Consider the following 18,928-nt stretch of genomic DNA (forward strand, 5'->3'; position numbering starts at 1 on the left):
CCGAGTGCGGAACTGAGAGCTGCCTGAGCGGGCCTTCGGCATGCCCGATGTTTGTTACAGGCTAGGTCTATCATTCTAGAGGGTGATTCAGCTACTGTTATCAGTTGGATCCGTGGGGGTCCCAGGGGTGACAGCAGTGACCATCCACTGCTCCGTGACATTTGGGCTATGGTGAGGGATGGTTTGGCCTTTCAGGCTAAGCATACCTACCGCGAAGCCAATGGTGCCGCGGATTGGGTGGCTACGTATGTACCTCGTCATTCCGGAGGCACCTTGTGGACTGGAGATGGTGAGCTGCCTTTGGCTCTCCGTGGTATCCTATTTTTTGACTTTATTGGGTGTATCTGTACCCGTCAGGTCTGATCCACCCGTCTTAGCAAAAAAAATAAAATAAAAAATAAATAAATAAATAAATAAATAAATATATATATATATATATATATATATATATATATATATATATATATATATATATATATATATATATATATATATTCTGGGTCATTTGAAAGTAGTGAATTATTACAAATAACACCTGATCGAACCTTTGTATTATAAGTATGTCCGCAATCGTGGAGGACGGGGGGAATGGCTTCCGTTGCCTCTGAAAACCCTAGGTCATGGCGATTCACTTGGGAAAACCTAGCCCACATTCCGACCCTCCGCCTCTATCTGTTCCGCGCGGGCTTCGATCCCTCCGCCAGATGCTCGATCCTCAGGGCCTCCCTCCGCTTCGACGAATCCCTGCTCCTCGTCTCCTGGACCGACGAGGAGGAGGGGAACCATGAAGTTTTTCTCAGGGTTCCGGTTCCTAGGGTTTTGATCGATCCCGGATGCCCCATAGATTGCACGGCTAAGAGCGACCATATTGAGATCAAGCTGGTCTTGATCCTCCCCGTGGACCATGCGGTCGTGGCGAATTTCCGTGGGGTTCTTGATTCGGCTGGGGAGGAGGTGGAGGAAGATGGGGATCGGTCTTCGGATCGGTTGCTTCCACTCACTCTGGATTCTGGTGAGTCAGGGCAAGTCTAAATTTCTCTCTTTTACGCTGAATGGTTGCGGTACATTGATTAAAAATCTCATTTTCGATTATACATTGACAAAAGCTTGGTTTTTGATGTGGGATGCATAAAATTTTGATTTGGGGATTCAGTTGTAATTGGCTGTAGTGTGTAATAACTCATAACAAAGAAAGAATATTGTAGTAATATCCTGGTTTGTCCAGCAATTTGTTATCATTATATTGAAGAGAGTAAAGTAGTGATGTTAAGTTTTGTGCCATGAGCTTGGCCTCCACCTTGTTTCCAACATTTTTCTCAAATGCTTCTTATTAAGTTTCTTCAAATATCAATGAATAGCATGACTGAATGTTAGTTCTCACGACAACAGAAACTACTCTATTGATTGAGGGAGGTCTTTAGGTTGTGCTCTGGATAGTTTGACTTTGGTGGACAATGGGTATACAGATTATGATTTTGATTAACTACTTTAATTTTTTGCTTTCTTATGTTCTTTGTTTCTATTTCCTCCAATAATGTGATTCAGATATACGGAAACTTTCTGCCGATGGTGTACATTTTTTTTGCAAGGCATGCTCAACAAAACTGACCAGAAAACCTCTCAGGTAGAAGTTGGTATTTTTGCAACTGTTGAGGTGTAACAATTTATGTAGCCATTTTGCCATCGTCACTTTCTCTTTTAGTTGCATGATTAAATCAAACAATTATGTGAATTTTTGTTTTCGTTGTCAGATGTTTTGTGGAAATGCCATCAGTGAATTGGCGAGAGGTGGCTGACAATTGGTTTGGGGCATGCTGCTGTTCTTTTGGAGGTATAAGTGAGAAACTAGTATCTGAGTACATGAACTCTTATAATTGTGCTGAGGGAACCTGTCTAGTAGATGCTGCTTCAGTTATTATCTGCAAGGATGACCTTCAGGATCATACATTTCAACAGTGCTCAGAGGAGTACTCAGAGTGGAATAAACCGAATTTGATGGAAAATAATGTAACCGATGCACCGAAAGAAGGCGTCTATGGGAATCTCTGTGAAAGCATTCCTGAGGCTGGTTTGACATCAACTTGTGCTGCTCAGGTGGGAAGAGTGGATTTTGATGTTGGAACAGAATCATCTGGATATAAAAATGGTACTAATGTTTTGTCTTGCCCTGTGCTTTCCTCGTCAGACTGCTGTGGCACTGTTACATCATTTTCCAAAGAAACTACTAATCTGGCTCAACCTAGCTTGGATGTGATGCAGACTGCCATTGATGTGGATCTGTTGAAGCTTAACATTAAGCAATGCTCAGATGTTCTTGAGAATCCTCCTCCAGCTTCTGCAGAGGAGACATCTAAAGATCATTGCCATTGTTGTGAAGATAAAACAAACTATTTGTTAAACTTTCATCATGGAAGATCTGCACTTGGCATGTCAATAACACCAACGAAATCCCAGATAGACAATAGTCCTCTTGGCGGTGGTTTTATGATTAGAACCTCCAACATTTCAAGTGATATAGAGTGGATTGAATTCTCTTGCAGGAACTGCTTGTCTCCTCTTGGGTCTTATCCTTATTCTAAAAGCAAAAATGTTCTCGCAGATGATGGAATTCGACTATTTAAATGTTACATTTCTACTTATGTTCCTGTTGGCGGACCTCACGACATATTCAGGTCAGTTTCTATCAGATTTAGATATAAATTCTAGTGTCTGTTTTTGAACAAGAATCATTAAGTTTTAACCAGGTATGTAGGTTATAGATGTCTAGTGGCACATTCTCATTATGGCATCTAAAAACCCATTCATGCTGAATTGAGAAAGTTTCTGGCTTGTTGCTTGAAAGCAGTACGAAAGAATGAGGAATTGGGAAAAATCAGCAATGTTGGATATCCAACAATTTTAAAAAATTCTGCAAACAATGAATTACTTCAGGAAAGGATTGCTGTGTAATGTGTAAACGTGCCGCTCAATGGGCTTTCCAAGGATTACTAGTCCAGCAATCGAGGCCAACAAACAATCTATATGAATCTAATGCACTGGCAATTCTGTCCTTGTATAAGATGCAAGTGCATCCACATGCCCCTTACAAGTTTCTGTTATGCTTTCAGAAACAAATCACCGAAGTGTTTTTCAGCTTTTTGTTCCAGTTAGGAAATTGTCACACTAAAGTTGATATATTATTTCAAAATGTAAGATGGGACTTATTATCAGCATGGCTCTACTGCAAACTTTTAGTAACTCATTTCCATTGTTTTAATATCTTTTGTTCCAAAAGGATGAGTAAAATAGGATATCATGAGAAGACTTGCAAGCATTATTATAGATAGATAACAATGTGATCAATGATATAGTAGTATGTATTTCTTTTGTAATACTTAACATTGTTCGGACATTAAAATGTGTTGATTCAATGACACAGCAGCTATACAAGAAGATATGTTAACCCTTGACATTTTGCAATGTTGGAAGTCATTACAGGAGGGAGCCTTATGTTGATCCATCATTTAGAATTAGATGAGCATCTAGGTCTATGCCTTATTCAAAAAACAAAATCATAGGTATGTGTAGACATATACATTGTACATCTACATGTATATGTGCACGCATATGCATGTCTGTGTATCTGTGTATGCATGCAGGAGCATCACTTGGTGTAATCCTGTGCCCAGTCTTGATATTGCCTGTGGCGACCTTATGTATTTACTGTCACTGTTTTCATCTACCTTTGTTTCAGTTGTTGCACATGACACAACACATTACCTTGAAACAAGCTGGTCATTTTTCCAAGCTGGCTGATAAGCTAGTCATCATCCTCCAGGAGTAGCACCTAACTATGTGCAGTTGGAGGAAACCTTACATGAGAGAGAGAGAGAGAGAGAGAGAGAGAGAGAGAGAGAGTCGAGGTGGTTGGGCACTGTATCACACTGTTGCACCTGTTTCCTCCTATTTGCAATCACTGAAGAACTGATAGGATGAGATTTAGCAAGGTGCACTTGGTGACTTCTTGGGAGTAGAAAACTGGAAAGGGGACAGAAGATGATGGATGTGTGTGATATTTTCTGTGAAATATGTGCTCTTTGGAGCCTTTAAATCCTATTAATAAAGTTGTAGCATTGATCTAAAAATTCTAACAATTGAGGCCAAAATGCATGCCATGCAGATATGCAATATTTGCTTATATATAACAAGATGTATGCATATGAGTCATGTCAGCTATCATATTTTATGGATACTATGCTGAAATGTTCACACATTTCTAACAATCTCAGAATGCAATCTGTTAGATTCAAGTTCTTCTCTAAAATTGAGATCAAATATGAAACTGTTAGTGGACAATAACTCAATATAACTCAAACATGTAAGTTGATACTAATTCTTGAATGCTGCGGAAGTCATCCAACAAAAAAGAGAATCAAAGAGATTCTGTAATGTAACTGAAAGAAGCCAGCTTGCTCTTTGCTCTCATTCTGAAAGCTCCAGAACAATGAAATATTGTTGACTTTTCGTTTAGTTCCTTATTTTGATTGACATCTGAAAGTTTGTTTGATACTGAAAATATTATCGTGTTGACAAACTACAGGAAGCACACATTGCAAAGAGTCTTTGTACATTTTCTGCTTGAAAGTGCAGAAGACGAACTTTCATTCCGAACAGTTGTCAAGGATCTGAGAACTAAATCTCCAATGCTGCAATTGGTCCTTTTAAGTTCAAAGGCCTGGCGCTCTTCTAGCTATTGTTCTGAAAATGTTAAAAAGGGACCACTTTATGCATCAGATCTGCAACCTGTAGTCAAGGTGTTATTTTCAGACTGTAGTACTGTCTCAGAAGTCAGTTCAAGGTATTATGTTTTTCTTCTTATTTTTTTCTTGCTTTGTCTTGCTGTTTGACTTATTAGATAGAATCAAGAAGATGGAAGGTTGTATTTATTGATCCATCACTGAGAAGTAGGGCATAGATTATCCTTGAATCAATTAAATAAATATTGTTTAGTCTTTTTTATGATCCGAGATGAGATTGCAAATTAGCCCATACCCTAGTTGCACCCATCCATTTAAGAGGAGGTTCTGGATTAGGATCTTGAGAAGCGGTCCCCAAGTGTTCATCTCAGGTAAATCTAAGGCAGTGCTCCCGCCTATTATAATATTGTATATGTGTGTGTGTGTGAGAGAGAGAGAGAGAGAGTATGATGGTGGTGATTATGTAATTTACAATAACAGCATGTGCTGATTATAACTGGCGATTTTTTGGGGAACAAGATGCCTCTTTTTGTGTATTGCTTATCTTGCAAAGCAGACACTATAATAGCAACTTAGTCTCTCGCAATGCTCAGGAGCTTAGATGGGGGATGACTGTTTTAGGGAGGTAACCTGTTTAATTTCTGTTTTCTTTTAAATGACCAATTTCTGATACAGACCGTGTCTCGTTGTGCATTGATTACTTAGTGCCGAGGATAGCTGCATGGAGGAATTTTGTCTTGTATTATATTGGAGAGCAGATTTCTAGAAAAATACAATTGCTGACTTGGATTTTGAAGCAATGGATCTGCTTGAGTTGGATTATTACCGAACAATCTTCCTGCATTACTTGGTTAACTGGACCAATTCTATTGGTTCTTCATGTATCACTGTGGGTGGGTGGGAGAGGGGGAGGGAGGTTGGGAGTTATTCCATATCTAAGTTGTATTATGCAATGTATAGCCAATGATAGGGCTTGGGTTCAACATGGATTGTGAAAGGATTTAGATTGTTTAATGAAAATAGCTGCATGTAAGGGCTTTTAGTTTTAACAATGTTTTATTCTAGACTTCCTGAAAACATATCACTCATTACATGGTCTTTGCAGGAAGACTTGTACATAGTTTTGTCTGCTAGTGAAGGATGAAAATTATCTATTTATTATATTTCCTGGTCCTCCCATATGTTGTTGTGTTTCTGATATTACCCTTTCTTCTCCATCTACATGCAGGCAAATAGAGGATTGGTCAACTAGAAATCATGCTGAAGAAGTGTATATGATGACACATCAAATAGAAGAACTGACAAAATACCTGAAGTCAGCTGTAGATAAACTACCACCATCTTGTTCCTCTTTGCAGGGAATGTATTTATCGACATTGGAAAGGTAGCTAATATACCAGTTTGACAGAAAATTATGAACTTCAAGACCGTTCTCTTCCTGCCATCTGATAATATAAATAGTTTATAATCTGCTATGTGGCAATTGGAATCTTCTATGCTTGCATTTGGCTTTTCAAGTTCTTAAAATCTCTTTGGAGAGATTAATTCAGTCTCCCCATTCACAAGCAAATGTTGACAAAGCACATACTGTTGTTGATGCGGTGGAACATGATTGGGTCCTCATATATTTTACTCTTGAAGATGAGCAAACGTAAAGAGATGTCGACTTCTTGACAGGGTTGAGTGTTTTGATCTTCTGATGACTTCTAAAATACCACTGTAAGCTTCGTGCTATGGTGATGTTGGTAAGTCTTTTTCTTCTCCCATATCCTCCAGTTTTCTTTGGTTTGGTGGTGTAATTTGCCTGCAATTAGGGATGGTAAACAATCTAAACAACTCTTGGTTTAAGCTTGATTTGAAGTTAAACAAACCAAGCTTGAACCAGCAATCTAAACAACTCTTGGTTTAAGATCATTTCCGCATTATTAAAATGTTGAAACTAATTTGACTACAAATTAGGTGTGGCAAACAATCCGAACAGCTTGAGCTTGACTCGCTCAGCTAGTTGGGAGAAAGCTCGGTTTAAGCTTGATCTGAAGCTATACGAACCAAGCTTGAAGTAGCAATCTAGGATCGAAATTAATCTCAAGTCGAGCCAAAAATAGACCTGGTTCGATCAAAGCTCGGCTCAATTAGGCTCGAAAGCAGATGCATATATACATAGCTTTTGGATCCTAGATCCGATGGGCCTAGTATGTCAGTTAAGATCGTTTCAAGCTTGAGTTTTTTTTATTTAACTTTGAATTCATTAAATGTTGAAATTCATATTTGAATCATGCTTGAGTTAAGCTTTCATTAATCTTGAACTTAGTTGCATTCAAACTGAATTAATTTCTATCTCCATTTAGGATTTTCAAGCTGACCAATTAGGCTCATCTTCTATGGTCCAATTAACATGCAGAACAACCAATCTGTGGATGGCCAACATTAAGAAAGATATTTTAATCAGTACCAGTACCAGCCAAGGCTGGCATCTTGCATATATATTCTAGTAGTCCCCAAAACCCTATATGAAATGCTGGGTAATACAATAGATATAATATGGTAGATGAAAGATAACTAAAATCCAGGAACCAAATTGACTCTGCCGATCAAGTCCCGAACTGTAGGACGTGACTGCGCCTACTTGATTCATAGCCAGCTTAATGAGCCTAGCTCTGGATCCAATTATTAGAAAAAATTGCCCTCTCTCTCAGCCACTGCTTATCAGACTGAACAGTATTTAATTAAATGCCACATAAAATAAGTTCCTATCTAAATCAAAGTTGTGTTCACATCTTAGTAGCCAGAAGCTTCTATCTAGGGTGGCGTCGAAGCTCCCCCAAAACTTGAAATAACACTTATTTCTCAAATACTTCTTTACTTCAAAGTGTTTATAAGATATGAGCTTCCTTGCACCTGCACCAGCTCCCACTCCTGATTTTCGCAACTAAGGGCAACAAAAACAATGTAGAGATCATTCTTAATCCAAATCTGCCCAAATGCATTTATAGTCCTAGAATGCTGGAAATGCCTATCATGTGGGGCCATTTAATAGTGAATTGAATCCACTTGGACCAGGGTGAGAAATTTTAATTATATTAATTTATATGACATATAAATTTAATATCAATTTTATATCAATCTATAGGGAAGTTTTATCATAAATGGTTTGGAACCATTTAGATATACAAAATAGATAATGTAGAAACAATTTATGAGACATGTTTTAAGTACTAGGATGGAGAAATTTAACCCATTTAGGTATGCATCAAATAATCCTTCATATAAAATGTATACTGTGTCCAATTGGTTCGGAATGTGTCAATTTGCAATGCAGGGTAACTATAGTCACCTATATGTTTCAACAGCCTTGCTAAGATGCTAGGCCATATTCTAAAACTCAGACCTTGGTTTCAAGACCCTAGACAATTTTCAAAAGGATTCATTGATAAGTAGAAAAGAACCCAAAGGATCTCAAAGAGTCTCTAAGAACATAGTCAAAGGTCAGTTCAACGTACTGAGTATCAGTATGCCACTCATATCGTATCCTTGGTAGCGCTCTGTACCGTCCGGTTTGGTGTGGAATAGCATACCATGACTAAAATTTTACATATAATCTGGATCTTCAACAAATCCACATCCACATTTCATGCTCATGTACGATGTTTCCAATTTTTGAGGTCAATGATAAAATCATAAAGGTTAAGTTTACGTCTATTATCTGTGTACTTAAATAGTGTATAAAGGGACAGTTCTAGTAAAATATATGAAGCCATATGGCTATCCTTTTCTTGCTAAATAATGTCATTGCTGAAAATGTTGATGCCAATCAATATGGAACAAAATATTACACAGATAGCTGCAAGATTATATGTAATCGTCAAACAAAAAAAGATGTCATTATGCATTACTAATATATAGCAGAAAATTAAGCACATGTAGAAGCAAGTGAATACATTAATCAAATTATGATGCCTTGAAAATATTGCACTTGCAGAAGTAACTTATGACATACCTTTCTTCTTTCTTCGCTGGAACACCTCCCAGTTCCATAAATGGTCTGTCCTCATCAATCTGTGAAACATAAAGTACAGAATATGGATTCTATAAGTTAATATATTTTGCCTCATCTTCAAAGAATAGAAACAAAATATTTATTTGAACATACCAAATATTATCATAAACGACATCAAACAAGAAGATTCTGATTTATAATGCACATCCAAGGTCAAGGTCCCATATTTCAATAGCTGGTTCCATTGATCCTACAGCTACAAAGTTCCCTGACAATGTTGACGAAGTACAGGGTTATTATCAGGTTATAAGGATATGGTCAGACATATTATCTAACTTTGAGTTTGATGCCCGGTCCACTAAAGAGAGTGATCACATTCAGAATAGCAGGTGAAAGACATGGCTACTACCTTTATCACCACTTTTAAGGTTACAATCAAGCCAAGCTGTGCAGAGGGGAAAAGCTGGAAGGATGATACCATGATGAATATACACATTTGCATCTCCATCGTCCAATTCCTCAAAAAAATAAATGAGAAATGTAAAAACACAGGATTTCTTATGTAGATTAAAGAAGGATGAGATAAAGATGAAACAGAAAATTTTATGCAATTCTGTCTACTGAAGATTATATAAACTGATAGTGACTCACTGCATTAAGACATGATCTTGGAATTATGTTTTGCAAATTGTGACTTAGCATGGAGACAGAGGCATTATTGGTGATCCTCTGTAGAGGATTAGGGGAAAGGAAACCAGAAAATTCAAGTGACTTGGCTTCCATTCTAGGAGACTCAGTGTCCTTCAGGGCACAACCAGATCCAAATAATTAGGATTAAAAATTAAGCATCACCAATTTACTCAATAGGTTATATTGAATTGGATCCACATTTGAATTGAGATTTGACATCCTGCATAAACATCTTATGATAGTTTTTCAGGTAAGATTGTCGCAGGTCTTATTAACATAAGAACCTTTGAAATATATAACATAATCAAGATTTACATGAGCTTATGGAATCTATTCTCTAGAATTTGACTTTTAAAGACCCTAATGCCTTTTGTGAAACAAACTCTTTAAATTTAAAGCTTTCTTTGACAGAATACAAAATTTCCTGCTATGGAGCCTGCAAAGGAGTTGTATCTTCATTATTATTTTTACATGTAAATGAAAACTAGTTAAGAAATTTAACAAATTGGCTTAGGAGATTGCTCAGAACTCTCTCTCCTCTATCAGTTGGGAGATTAAGATCCCACCTCTGTTAAGTCTCATAGGTGAGAATGCACTGCACTTGGTAAGTTAGGGGACACCTTGATTAGAGCCTCATTAAACCAAAAGAACCACCATGTCCCTATCAAACCATGCAAGCCATGAAGGTGTTTCATAAACTTGCGACATGACTACATTGGAACAGCTGGTTATTGTTGTTTGGCACATAAAAGATCAATGAAACAGTTCAAGCAACCATAATATAAAATATAAAGGAAAAAAACAATGATAATATATAAAATATGAAGGGAAACAGGATCAAAAGTCGAAAAGATGAACCACTATCACTTTATAGATCTCATAGAACCTACTAAACAACCATTGCAAATTGCAAAACAGCAAAAAGCGACGTCCTCATAAAAAAATGAATACCTCTAGAGACTCATTTCGTCGTCATTTCGTGCACAGATTATAACTGCATCCATTGGTTTTGTGGTGTTGTTTTCAATTTCATCATCATCATTATCCTACTTAGAAAATTGTCTTAACACGACACAAAGATGCTACAACTTGACATAAGTATGATAATACCAGATGGAAGACTCACAACCTTATTTTTCAGATAAGTGTCCATGTCTTTACTCGGATGGTGAACGTCACCTGGGCCGGTGCTAAATAACTCGATGCCTGAGAAAGAACAATGAATTACAGAAGCAGATAGTTCAAAGCAGAATGTTAACAAACACAGAAAAAAAAAAGTGCCATTATCATCTTCATCATTATTATCCGTGTCAAGTTTCTTAAGACCATCAGTTTATGTCTTGAAAATTGGCACAGCTCGTGTTTCGCTGGCCAAGAGCCCTTGCTGCAGCTTTTGCAATGGATACCTAATCCACTTCATTGGAAGTAACAATGTCTATGTCCTCATCTACCACTCTCACTGTCCCCACTGCACAGTAGTCAGTAGGGCCATTAATGTGAACAGTATAACAACACAACATAGTGATTCAATTCCAACAGCTATATCATGAAAAATAAAACAAAACACAGCAAAACCAGGTGAGAACTTTTACCTTCTTTAAGCTCATTATCGTGGCCTGACCATAGAATATAAATATGGTCATGGCTGTAAAGACTGTTGAGTTTGAATTACCATATTTTTGAATTATTCTTGTAGATATGAATATGAATATGAATATATTATTTTATACTATATTTATGAATACAAATTGAGTATTTGAAAAATTATGAAAATTCTTATTTTGCTTTATATAGACGTATTGACATTGCTTATATACTTACGATTAAGAATAAAACTTATTTAATTTATTATTTGAATTATAAACTTATTTAATTTATTATTTGAATTATTTAGTTGAGGTGCTCATTACTTACTAGGTGTTGAGCTTATTGTTTGGACATTTCTCTCATTTTAGATTCAGGAATTTAGACGTTGGCAAGGTAGTATAATGGGCACGAGATAGTACCAAGAGTCGGTCATACCTATGTAGCTTAGAATATGTATGTATTGTTTTCTTAGTTTAATATTAGAACCATTTATAGGCTTTTTATTTTGAATAGTGTTTGATGAAATAGTTGATGTAATATGTCTCTTGTTAGTTGGATTTATTAATTATTAGAATTTAAAATTTTAAGTTTTTTTGGTTTTTATTCCATTATGATTATTATGATGCCATGATGGAAGCCGTTTTATAAGTATGCGGCGGTTGCCACATCCCTGAGTCACCTAGATTAAAAAAATATCTTTTAAAATTTCTACATTATCCACTGATTCATGATTCAGGATAGCAAGAGGCTACATTATTTAATATCTCCATGAGATTCGGTTAAAAAAGGAAGAAAAAGATCAGTTTTTAATAAAACTTATGTTTAAAAAATATAAAAAATAATCATCTCTTGTGGTCCTTTAAATTCTTCCAATAAACATAAATAATACAAATAAATAAAAGGTTGAAATATTGGAAAAGGCATCGAATTGGATCAAATTCTCGTGGCAATCCTAAAACCCTAGAGAGAAGGGATTGGAAGGATCGAACGTCGAGAGGAGAAGAGAAATAGGTGAAAGAGGTCGGAAGTGAGGCAGCGGTGAAGCAAGCGCTCAAGTGATGCGGGTTGTTGGTTGATTATAAATGCTAGTCAACAAGGAGTTTTGTGAGTTAGGAGTAGTGCGGACACCAGTGCCAGGTCAGCCATCACTCGAGTTTACGGTCGCTACAGGGTCCAGCCAGTTTAGTCAACTAGATTTTATTGTGGATTGATTTTATGTTATGGGTTTATTTGCATATTGTCATTTTAGGGCTTTATGAAATTGTTTTCTTTATAGGGGTCTTTTTGTTATTTTGTGATCTTATATATATGGGTCCGTACATTGTTTAGGGTTATGCTATGATAAATAAAACATTGATTCTCTTTCTTCAAGCTCTGGCATGTGAAACCCTGAGTGGGGCTAGGTACGAAGCCTAGTTCTTCCTCTTTCTCCTCCCTCCTCTCTCCTTCTTCCCTATTTCTCCTCTCTTCCTCTTCTCTCTTCCTTTCTCTCCCTGCTGTCCGGCATCAAAGAGGTTTTGGTTTTTGAATGTGAAGGACTTTGGTGAGTTTGAAGGTTTTGGTTTTTGGATTATGATCTAGTCAAGTGAGAAATGACACTAGTTCTTCATAGGGTAAGGATCCTAAAAATTGAAGCAAGGTCAAAGAGGGAAGACAGATTGGTGGGAACATTTTTTTTCTTTTCAGCATCCTCTTAAATATAATTATATTTTTTATCTTAAATATATATAACTCATTTTATTATCACATAAATAATTTTTTGGATCATTTTTGACGTTTTCAAGTCAGTTTTATATTAGCTAATATCATAAAAAGAGGGATGCATTATGCCTCAAACAAACACACATGCATCTAGCACATGGCTTCATACTCAATGCATGACCACCAACCTCATGTATATGGCATGTGCAGCATTGTCTTTGCTAACATATTGGTCTAATTCCCTTAATATCAATAAGTAAACAATATTATTAGATGGGTTGTAGATGTGCCTAGAGTTAAACAATATTACAGACACCTATTGTGTGAAGGCTCGGTCCGAGCCCGATCCACTTGATCAACCTGACCTGGGTCTTGGCCCATGGATTGGCCCGGCACGTGTTACACACGTAACAAGAGCTCCTTTCCAGTGACTTTGAATAGGAATCGAAGACCTAGGGCCATTGGAACCCTAGGCCTCCTCTACTAATAAGACCCCTCTTCCCTTCCCAACTCTCCTTCGATGAGCACCTTCTCTTTCTCTCTCTTTCTTTCTATTTTTCTCGTTAGAGTTCATGGTTGCCCGTTCTTGTGCCCGACAGAAATTGGGACTACCAATGATGACGGAGTCAAGTTAAGGCATCGGTCTTCCTCTCCTTTATCCTCTCTTCCTTCCATGATCTTAAACCACGTCACCAACCAAGAAATCGGCTAGAAATTAACCAGATTAATCCCTTGTTCACCAACCCTTGTTTTGGCAAGTTTTTTCTTCTTTTTTTCGACGATCGGCATTGTCGCCTCTTGGAGTCAAACTTTTGATTGAGTCCACGACCTCCCTACCTTCTCCCCTGGTGGAGCCAAGATCGTTTGTGAGAAGCCAATGGCCAAAAATTGAGAAAAGGGTCTAGTTCCTATGTTTTGCTAGACCTATTCTCTTGATTTCTATCCGGCCGATCACCACCACCAGCCGTCCTACCCCTCTGGTTGCCAGCCATGTTTCTTGGTACGACCATCGACCATCCCAACCTTTCTTTTTTCTTTCTCTCTCTCCAGTTTCTCTCTCTAGTTTCTTTTATCTCTTCGTCTCTTCTTTCTATATCCTCCCTATTTCTCCCTCTAAATAGACATATGGATTTCAATAGAGTGTCCCATCTATCTTTTCTTTGGACCTGAGATGACCGCTGCTAAGAGGCCTCGAACCGCCTTGATGCCCGGGCAAACTGTTAGATCGATCACCCCAGGCTCTATTGAGTATCTATGAAACCCACTAATGATGAACCCTTTTGAATGATCTTGGTCCCGACTGAGTCTGTGCCTTACGATTCATTAATTGAATCGCTTAAATATTATCCACCCAAAACCATCGGACACTTGGTCTAGTGTCCCTTTTTCTTGTTCTATTAATACTATTCAAGTCATTAATAGGAATTAATTTTGCTTTTAATATTTAAATAGAATTAGCAGGTTTGCTTAGTAAAGTTTAAATGTCTAAGACGAAAGGGGTAAGTAACTCTGACACTTCTTCTTAGTTTTCAATTTTCTACATATTTTTCATGCTTACGATTTAAATGAAAATACCAAAATAATATCGAATATTGAAGATATCATATTTTCTTAAAATTAAGGATCAAGCATATGATATTATAAAACTCATGATTTATTATGAAATAATAGTTTCATGAATATTTTAATCTTAATGATATGAAATATGAATTTCATATTTATAAAATTTGTATTTTGTTATGAAAAGAATAATTTCATGATTATTCTACTGTTAAAGACTTATTTATGGACTATAAAGTCTATAAAGCTATTTAGTATTTTATTTATATATGATTTAAAGAAATTTGACTTAAGAAAATTTGTTTTAAGAAAAATACGACTATAGTCTCTTAGATTGCTATATAAGGCTCTCACTAGTAGGTTATAGTAGCTTGGCATATGACCCTTGCAAATAGATTGTAGTAGCTTAGCATATGGCCCCGCCAGTGAGTTATAGTAGCAGGCATGATATCCTATCACGAGTATAAGATGACTTTAGTATTTAGTGTAAGATGATTATTATGAATTATGATTGGAAAAATGACAAATAATTTATGAATTTATAAAGTTAATAAGATTTATGATTATGTATATGCACCGGAAACCATATTTATGTATTTTGCATGATTTATGCATTTGCAAGAGCATGATTGATTTATGATTATACTGTTATTCTGAAATATTCTATTTTCTAGTCATATTTATCTTTTCTAAATGATTTAATGATGCATATAAAAACTTATGCTTGATCCAATAAGGTAGTGTAAGGTTTACTTATTGAGATGTGTCGCTCACATCTTTTTATTTCTTTTCTAGAGGTATAGGGTCACTTGGAATGAAGAACGATCGAGGCTTGGAGTTCATGCTATGATATACCAATTTTTTGGAGATTGCTCTAAGCTGTTATACCAAGATTGTGCATGCAATATGTGAGAACTTCGATATCCAAAATCATACATGCTATAAAGGGTGTGATTGTGCATGATTCTGACAACTGTAATCTAGCAAAACATAGACACGAAACTGGTGTAATGTAAGCAATCTCTTGAAATGTTCATGGTGAGGATGAAGTGATTACCTCTTGAGTTGAGCTAACGAGTTTCCTTATACTGTAATACATGACTGATGGAGCACTAGATAAATTATAGAAAAAATTACAAAAATACCTTTAAGATTAGGGGTATGTTACACTTGCAACTAATAATTTGAAAAACCTTTGCTTATCCCTTAGTTTTATTTTTATCCAATATTTTAACCTATAATTAATAGAATATTAGTCAAATCATTAACCTTCAATGGGACTCAAAAACTGTCATAAAAAAAATTCAAAATGACCCAAATAAGCTCAAGTAATGTAACATCTACCAAGGACATAAATACATGTGTGTATCCTCCTTTCTATATAAAGACAATTTTGATTTTTTATACGAGGCAAACGGTCTCATTAACACAATTAATTTAACTGGGTATAAGTGCAGATTTTACAAACTACTAAGTGTAACTATAGTAAGCATAAACACCAATGAGATTTATGTAATTTACTTTAAATTAGATTTGGTCTCCAACAAAAAAAAAAGAGCCACACTATATGCTTTCTAAGAAATTGCTAAAGGACCTCAAGATGTTCTCTAATGTTTATTGTCCCCATAAATAAACATCTTTGTATTATTTGCCATTCGATTTTATGAAATGATACGTTGAAGTAAGCTCCTGGAGAATAAGATAATTGTCCCTAATCGAACATGTCCAATGAAGCCTTGAAGAATTCATTAGGTAATTGTCCCCATTATTTACTAATGAGATGTTTTATCTTTAGTTCCATCCATCCCATGTCATCAAACATCTTTTTGTAGTTGCTCTCACAAAATGCCAGAACCTCTCTGCGTCAATAGCTGACCACTCACGCTGGACCGACTCTTTTATTCTCACCACGTAAATTGATAGAAATGTGAAAATACCATCTTGAAGTGAGCTTTTATCATGGGAAATGATACCAGAAGCCCACTGTTTAAGTTTATCAGCTAATGGTATAGGGCCCTCTTCTATTGAACTTGTAACTAATTGTCAAGATCTCTATTTTTATTTAATGGTTGGATAAGGCTGCAATGGTGAATGGTGATGGCAATGCCAAACTTTTGGCTGTATATCCATGAATCGCCAATTTATGGGGGTTCCCACAGCTTAAAGGGGCATGATCATACAGGATCAGCATATGATATGCCTATGTATGTACATAGCAGTATGTATAACCCTAACATACAGGCTATCCAATATTATATGCACACTAGATTTTTGTTCATCATGATTATGTACTACTTAAAAAGGAACAAATTTCGTAGTTAGACCCTGAGGGAGAGTGGGACAATTAGTCCCAATGCCAACTAGAAATTGTGTACCATCAGGGGTCAATGACCATATAATGGATGTCTCATCCACTCGTTGCCCTATGTTTATGAGAGAAAACAAGGGAGTGTCCAATTCTTCACTTTTGTATCAAAAAAATGCACAAAAGTGAATGGCGAGTCAACATCATCTGTGGTGCATATTTCTTGCACCGCAGATTGTTGTACAGTTTTAGATAGTTGCCACATCATTCATCTATGAATGACAGTTGTTTAGCCAGAATCGTACGACTCTCTATGAATGATCCTTATAGGATCCAAATCAGGTGGATGGCCGATGCTAGGTTTCGCATCTACCATTGGAATAGATTCTATATGTTAGATTGAGAATTGAGACTGGCTAACCATAAATGATCCTTTTTAAACAGACCCGAATGCCATGAATTAGGTAAGACAAACAATATAACCCACGGTCAAGATGGACTCCAAGCTAGAAGCCTCGCAAGTTTTGTGAGTAACAACACACAAATTGGAGGAACTCTAAGAGACCGTGACCAAGAGAATTAAAAAAAAAAAAGAAAAAAAAAATATTATAACTGAGTAACGGATCATCGACGACTTCACCCAGATTTACGACCTCGGGATCTGGTGAGAAAACGAGCCGCACGAAAACGAACGTGAAGGGCAATAGCGTAATTAACTTAAATAAAATCAAAGAATACCAACCGTCCAAATAATAGGCCACTACGATCCGATCACGATCCCTGATGATCACTGTCAAATGACCAAAATGATCCTCCACTTCGAACAATACCATTAACGTCCCGTTTCGCTGGATCCTTCCAAGGGTCAAGGGCAGTTTTGTCAATTCGTATAACAAAAATTAAGAAAAATTACAGCGCCAAAACCCAAAATATCTCTTTTTTTTCCTTAAAAAAAAAAGACTTTACAATACCGGAAGACGAAAAAAAAAGGGACGAACTTTGGTACAGTGGAACCAAGAAGGGCAAAACCGGAATAAAGAGAAGCCCCAGACATAGGGTCAGGGGCTCTGGGCTAGCTAGCGGCGAGAGCGAGGAACTCGTCGTCGAAGGAGCGGAGGAGCTCCACCTGGGCCTCATCAGCGGCGACAGCGGCGGAGGCGGCGAGGAGGGAGCGGAGGATGCGGCGGAAGACGGGGACGGGGCAGGGGATGCGGAGGACGCCGCGCTGCTCGTAGCCGTACTCCTGGGCGGAGCGGCGGAGAAGCTCGACGAAGGCCGGCCGGCTCAGCAGCTCGGCCCGGACCACGAACCTCTCCACCTCCTCCTCCCCATCCCCCACGTACACCGGCACGTGCCCCTCCGGCACCCATCGCCGCCGCCCCTCCTTCCTCTCGGACTGCGACGAATCCCCTACCCTCGACAGCCGTCTGATCATCTGCTTCATCTATTATCCAACGGCCCAGATCAAATGAAGATCGATATATATGTATGGAGAGAGAGAGAGAGAACGGGAGGGAGAGTGAGTCACTAAGAGAGAGAGAGAGCGGCGTGTAGGTCCTTTGATTGGGTCGTCCTCGGGGACTATTTATGGACGAAAATTACTATTTATACGACAATTACTATTTTTAAGTTTAAAAATAGTTAATTATTTAATAAAAGAAGGAGATAGTGGGAGGTACACCGAGAGAACTTGCAGGTACAAATATGTACTACGCAGTCCAACACCGAACAGCCATTTCCTCGTACGGGATCCTTCCACGACCACATACGTGTGGGACCCACAGCAATAGAGAGGTCGGACGATAAAGGGAAACGGGCAGTGGTTGTAAAAGTGGATCCGTTGTGTCGCCGGACAAACATCAAAGTGGTGTGGCGGTCGTTGAGTGGACCTGGACGGTCTAGATTCAATTTAGGAAAAGAATTTGTTATAAGCGGCAATCGAACTGCTCGGGTGGACACGCGTGATTTCGACCGTGCAGATCGCTTCTAGAAGCATCACAAGTACATCGTCTAGGTTTATCGGAACTTTCATGAACCGGTTCAACGTTGAGATGGGTTAGGTGAAATACTCACTCAACTCCGGTCCCCGTTAGCCCGAGCTTCTTCTTTCTTTTTTTTATTTTTTATTTTTTATTTTTTTATTTTTTTTAACAGTTGCCCAATTCAATCTAATATGCATGTAATCAGCAGAATCAAGAAAATTAAAATAGTATAAAAGTGGAAGGCGGTATGAGATCATATCAATAGAACCTTTTCTGAATGATGAGCAGCAAAGAAAGCGACTCAATCTGCCGCCTTGTTTGTCTCCCGGTACATATGAGCAATCTAAAAAGAGTAGCAGTCTCTCACCAT

General features: G+C 37.5%; 1 protein-coding gene and 1 pseudogene across 5 annotated transcripts; one reads left to right on the forward strand and one right to left on the reverse strand.

The window, feature by feature from the left end:
• The first annotated feature begins 542 nt into the window (after window positions 1–542).
• LOC103722524 (HECT-like ubiquitin-conjugating enzyme (E2)-binding protein) lies at window positions 543–6,161 on the forward strand. 2 transcript variants are annotated; one of them, XM_088717263.2, is made up of 6 exons: window positions 556–1,012; window positions 1,546–1,624; window positions 1,752–2,146; window positions 2,600–2,672; window positions 4,580–4,837; window positions 5,965–6,161. In XM_088717263.2, the coding sequence occupies exons 1-6, from the start codon at window positions 589–591 to the stop codon at window positions 6,122–6,124; spliced, it is 1,389 nt and encodes a 462-aa protein (XP_088573389.1). In that variant the 5' UTR covers window positions 556–588; the 3' UTR covers window positions 6,125–6,161. The 2 variants fall into 2 exon arrangements, with proteins under 2 accessions (XP_008811331.3, XP_088573389.1); XM_008813109.5 differs by having other exon boundaries at window positions 543–1,012; window positions 1,752–2,672.
• A 251-nt stretch (window positions 6,162–6,412) lies between these two features.
• Window positions 6,413–18,150, reverse strand: LOC103722525 (auxin-responsive protein SAUR71 pseudogene; annotated as a pseudogene). Of its 3 annotated transcripts, XR_015975974.1 has the most exons (6): window positions 17,575–18,150; window positions 17,319–17,431; window positions 9,143–10,891; window positions 8,887–9,001; window positions 8,734–8,792; window positions 6,413–6,540 (listed from the first exon to the last, which is right to left on the reverse strand). The product of XR_015975974.1 is annotated as an auxin-responsive protein SAUR71 pseudogene, transcript variant X3 (transcript). The 3 variants fall into 3 exon arrangements; XR_016399676.1 differs by having other exon boundaries at window positions 8,887–10,891; window positions 17,319–17,424; XR_015975973.1 differs by having other exon boundaries at window positions 8,887–10,891.
• Between the last annotated feature and the right edge of the window lie 778 nt (window positions 18,151–18,928).

This window comes from Phoenix dactylifera, chromosome 1 (assembly GCF_051530095.1).
Source record: "Phoenix dactylifera cultivar Ajwa chromosome 1, Ajwa_hap1_PhDact_Kaust_v1.1, whole genome shotgun sequence".
Classification (NCBI taxonomy): Eukaryota; Viridiplantae; Streptophyta; class Magnoliopsida; order Arecales; family Arecaceae; genus Phoenix; species Phoenix dactylifera.

Excerpts from the sequence above, each read along its gene's own strand:
- LOC103722524 (XM_008813109.5), top strand. The coding sequence starts at position 589 with ATGGCTTCCGTTGCCTCTGAAAACCCTAGGTCATGGCGATTCACTTGG. Across the intron at positions 1,013-1,545 it reads TCCACTCACTCTGGATTCTG|ATATACGGAAACTTTCTGCC; the intron begins GTGAGTCAGGGC and ends AATGTGATTCAG. Across the intron at positions 4,838-5,964 it reads GTCTCAGAAGTCAGTTCAAG|GCAAATAGAGGATTGGTCAA; the intron begins GTATTATGTTTT and ends ATCTACATGCAG.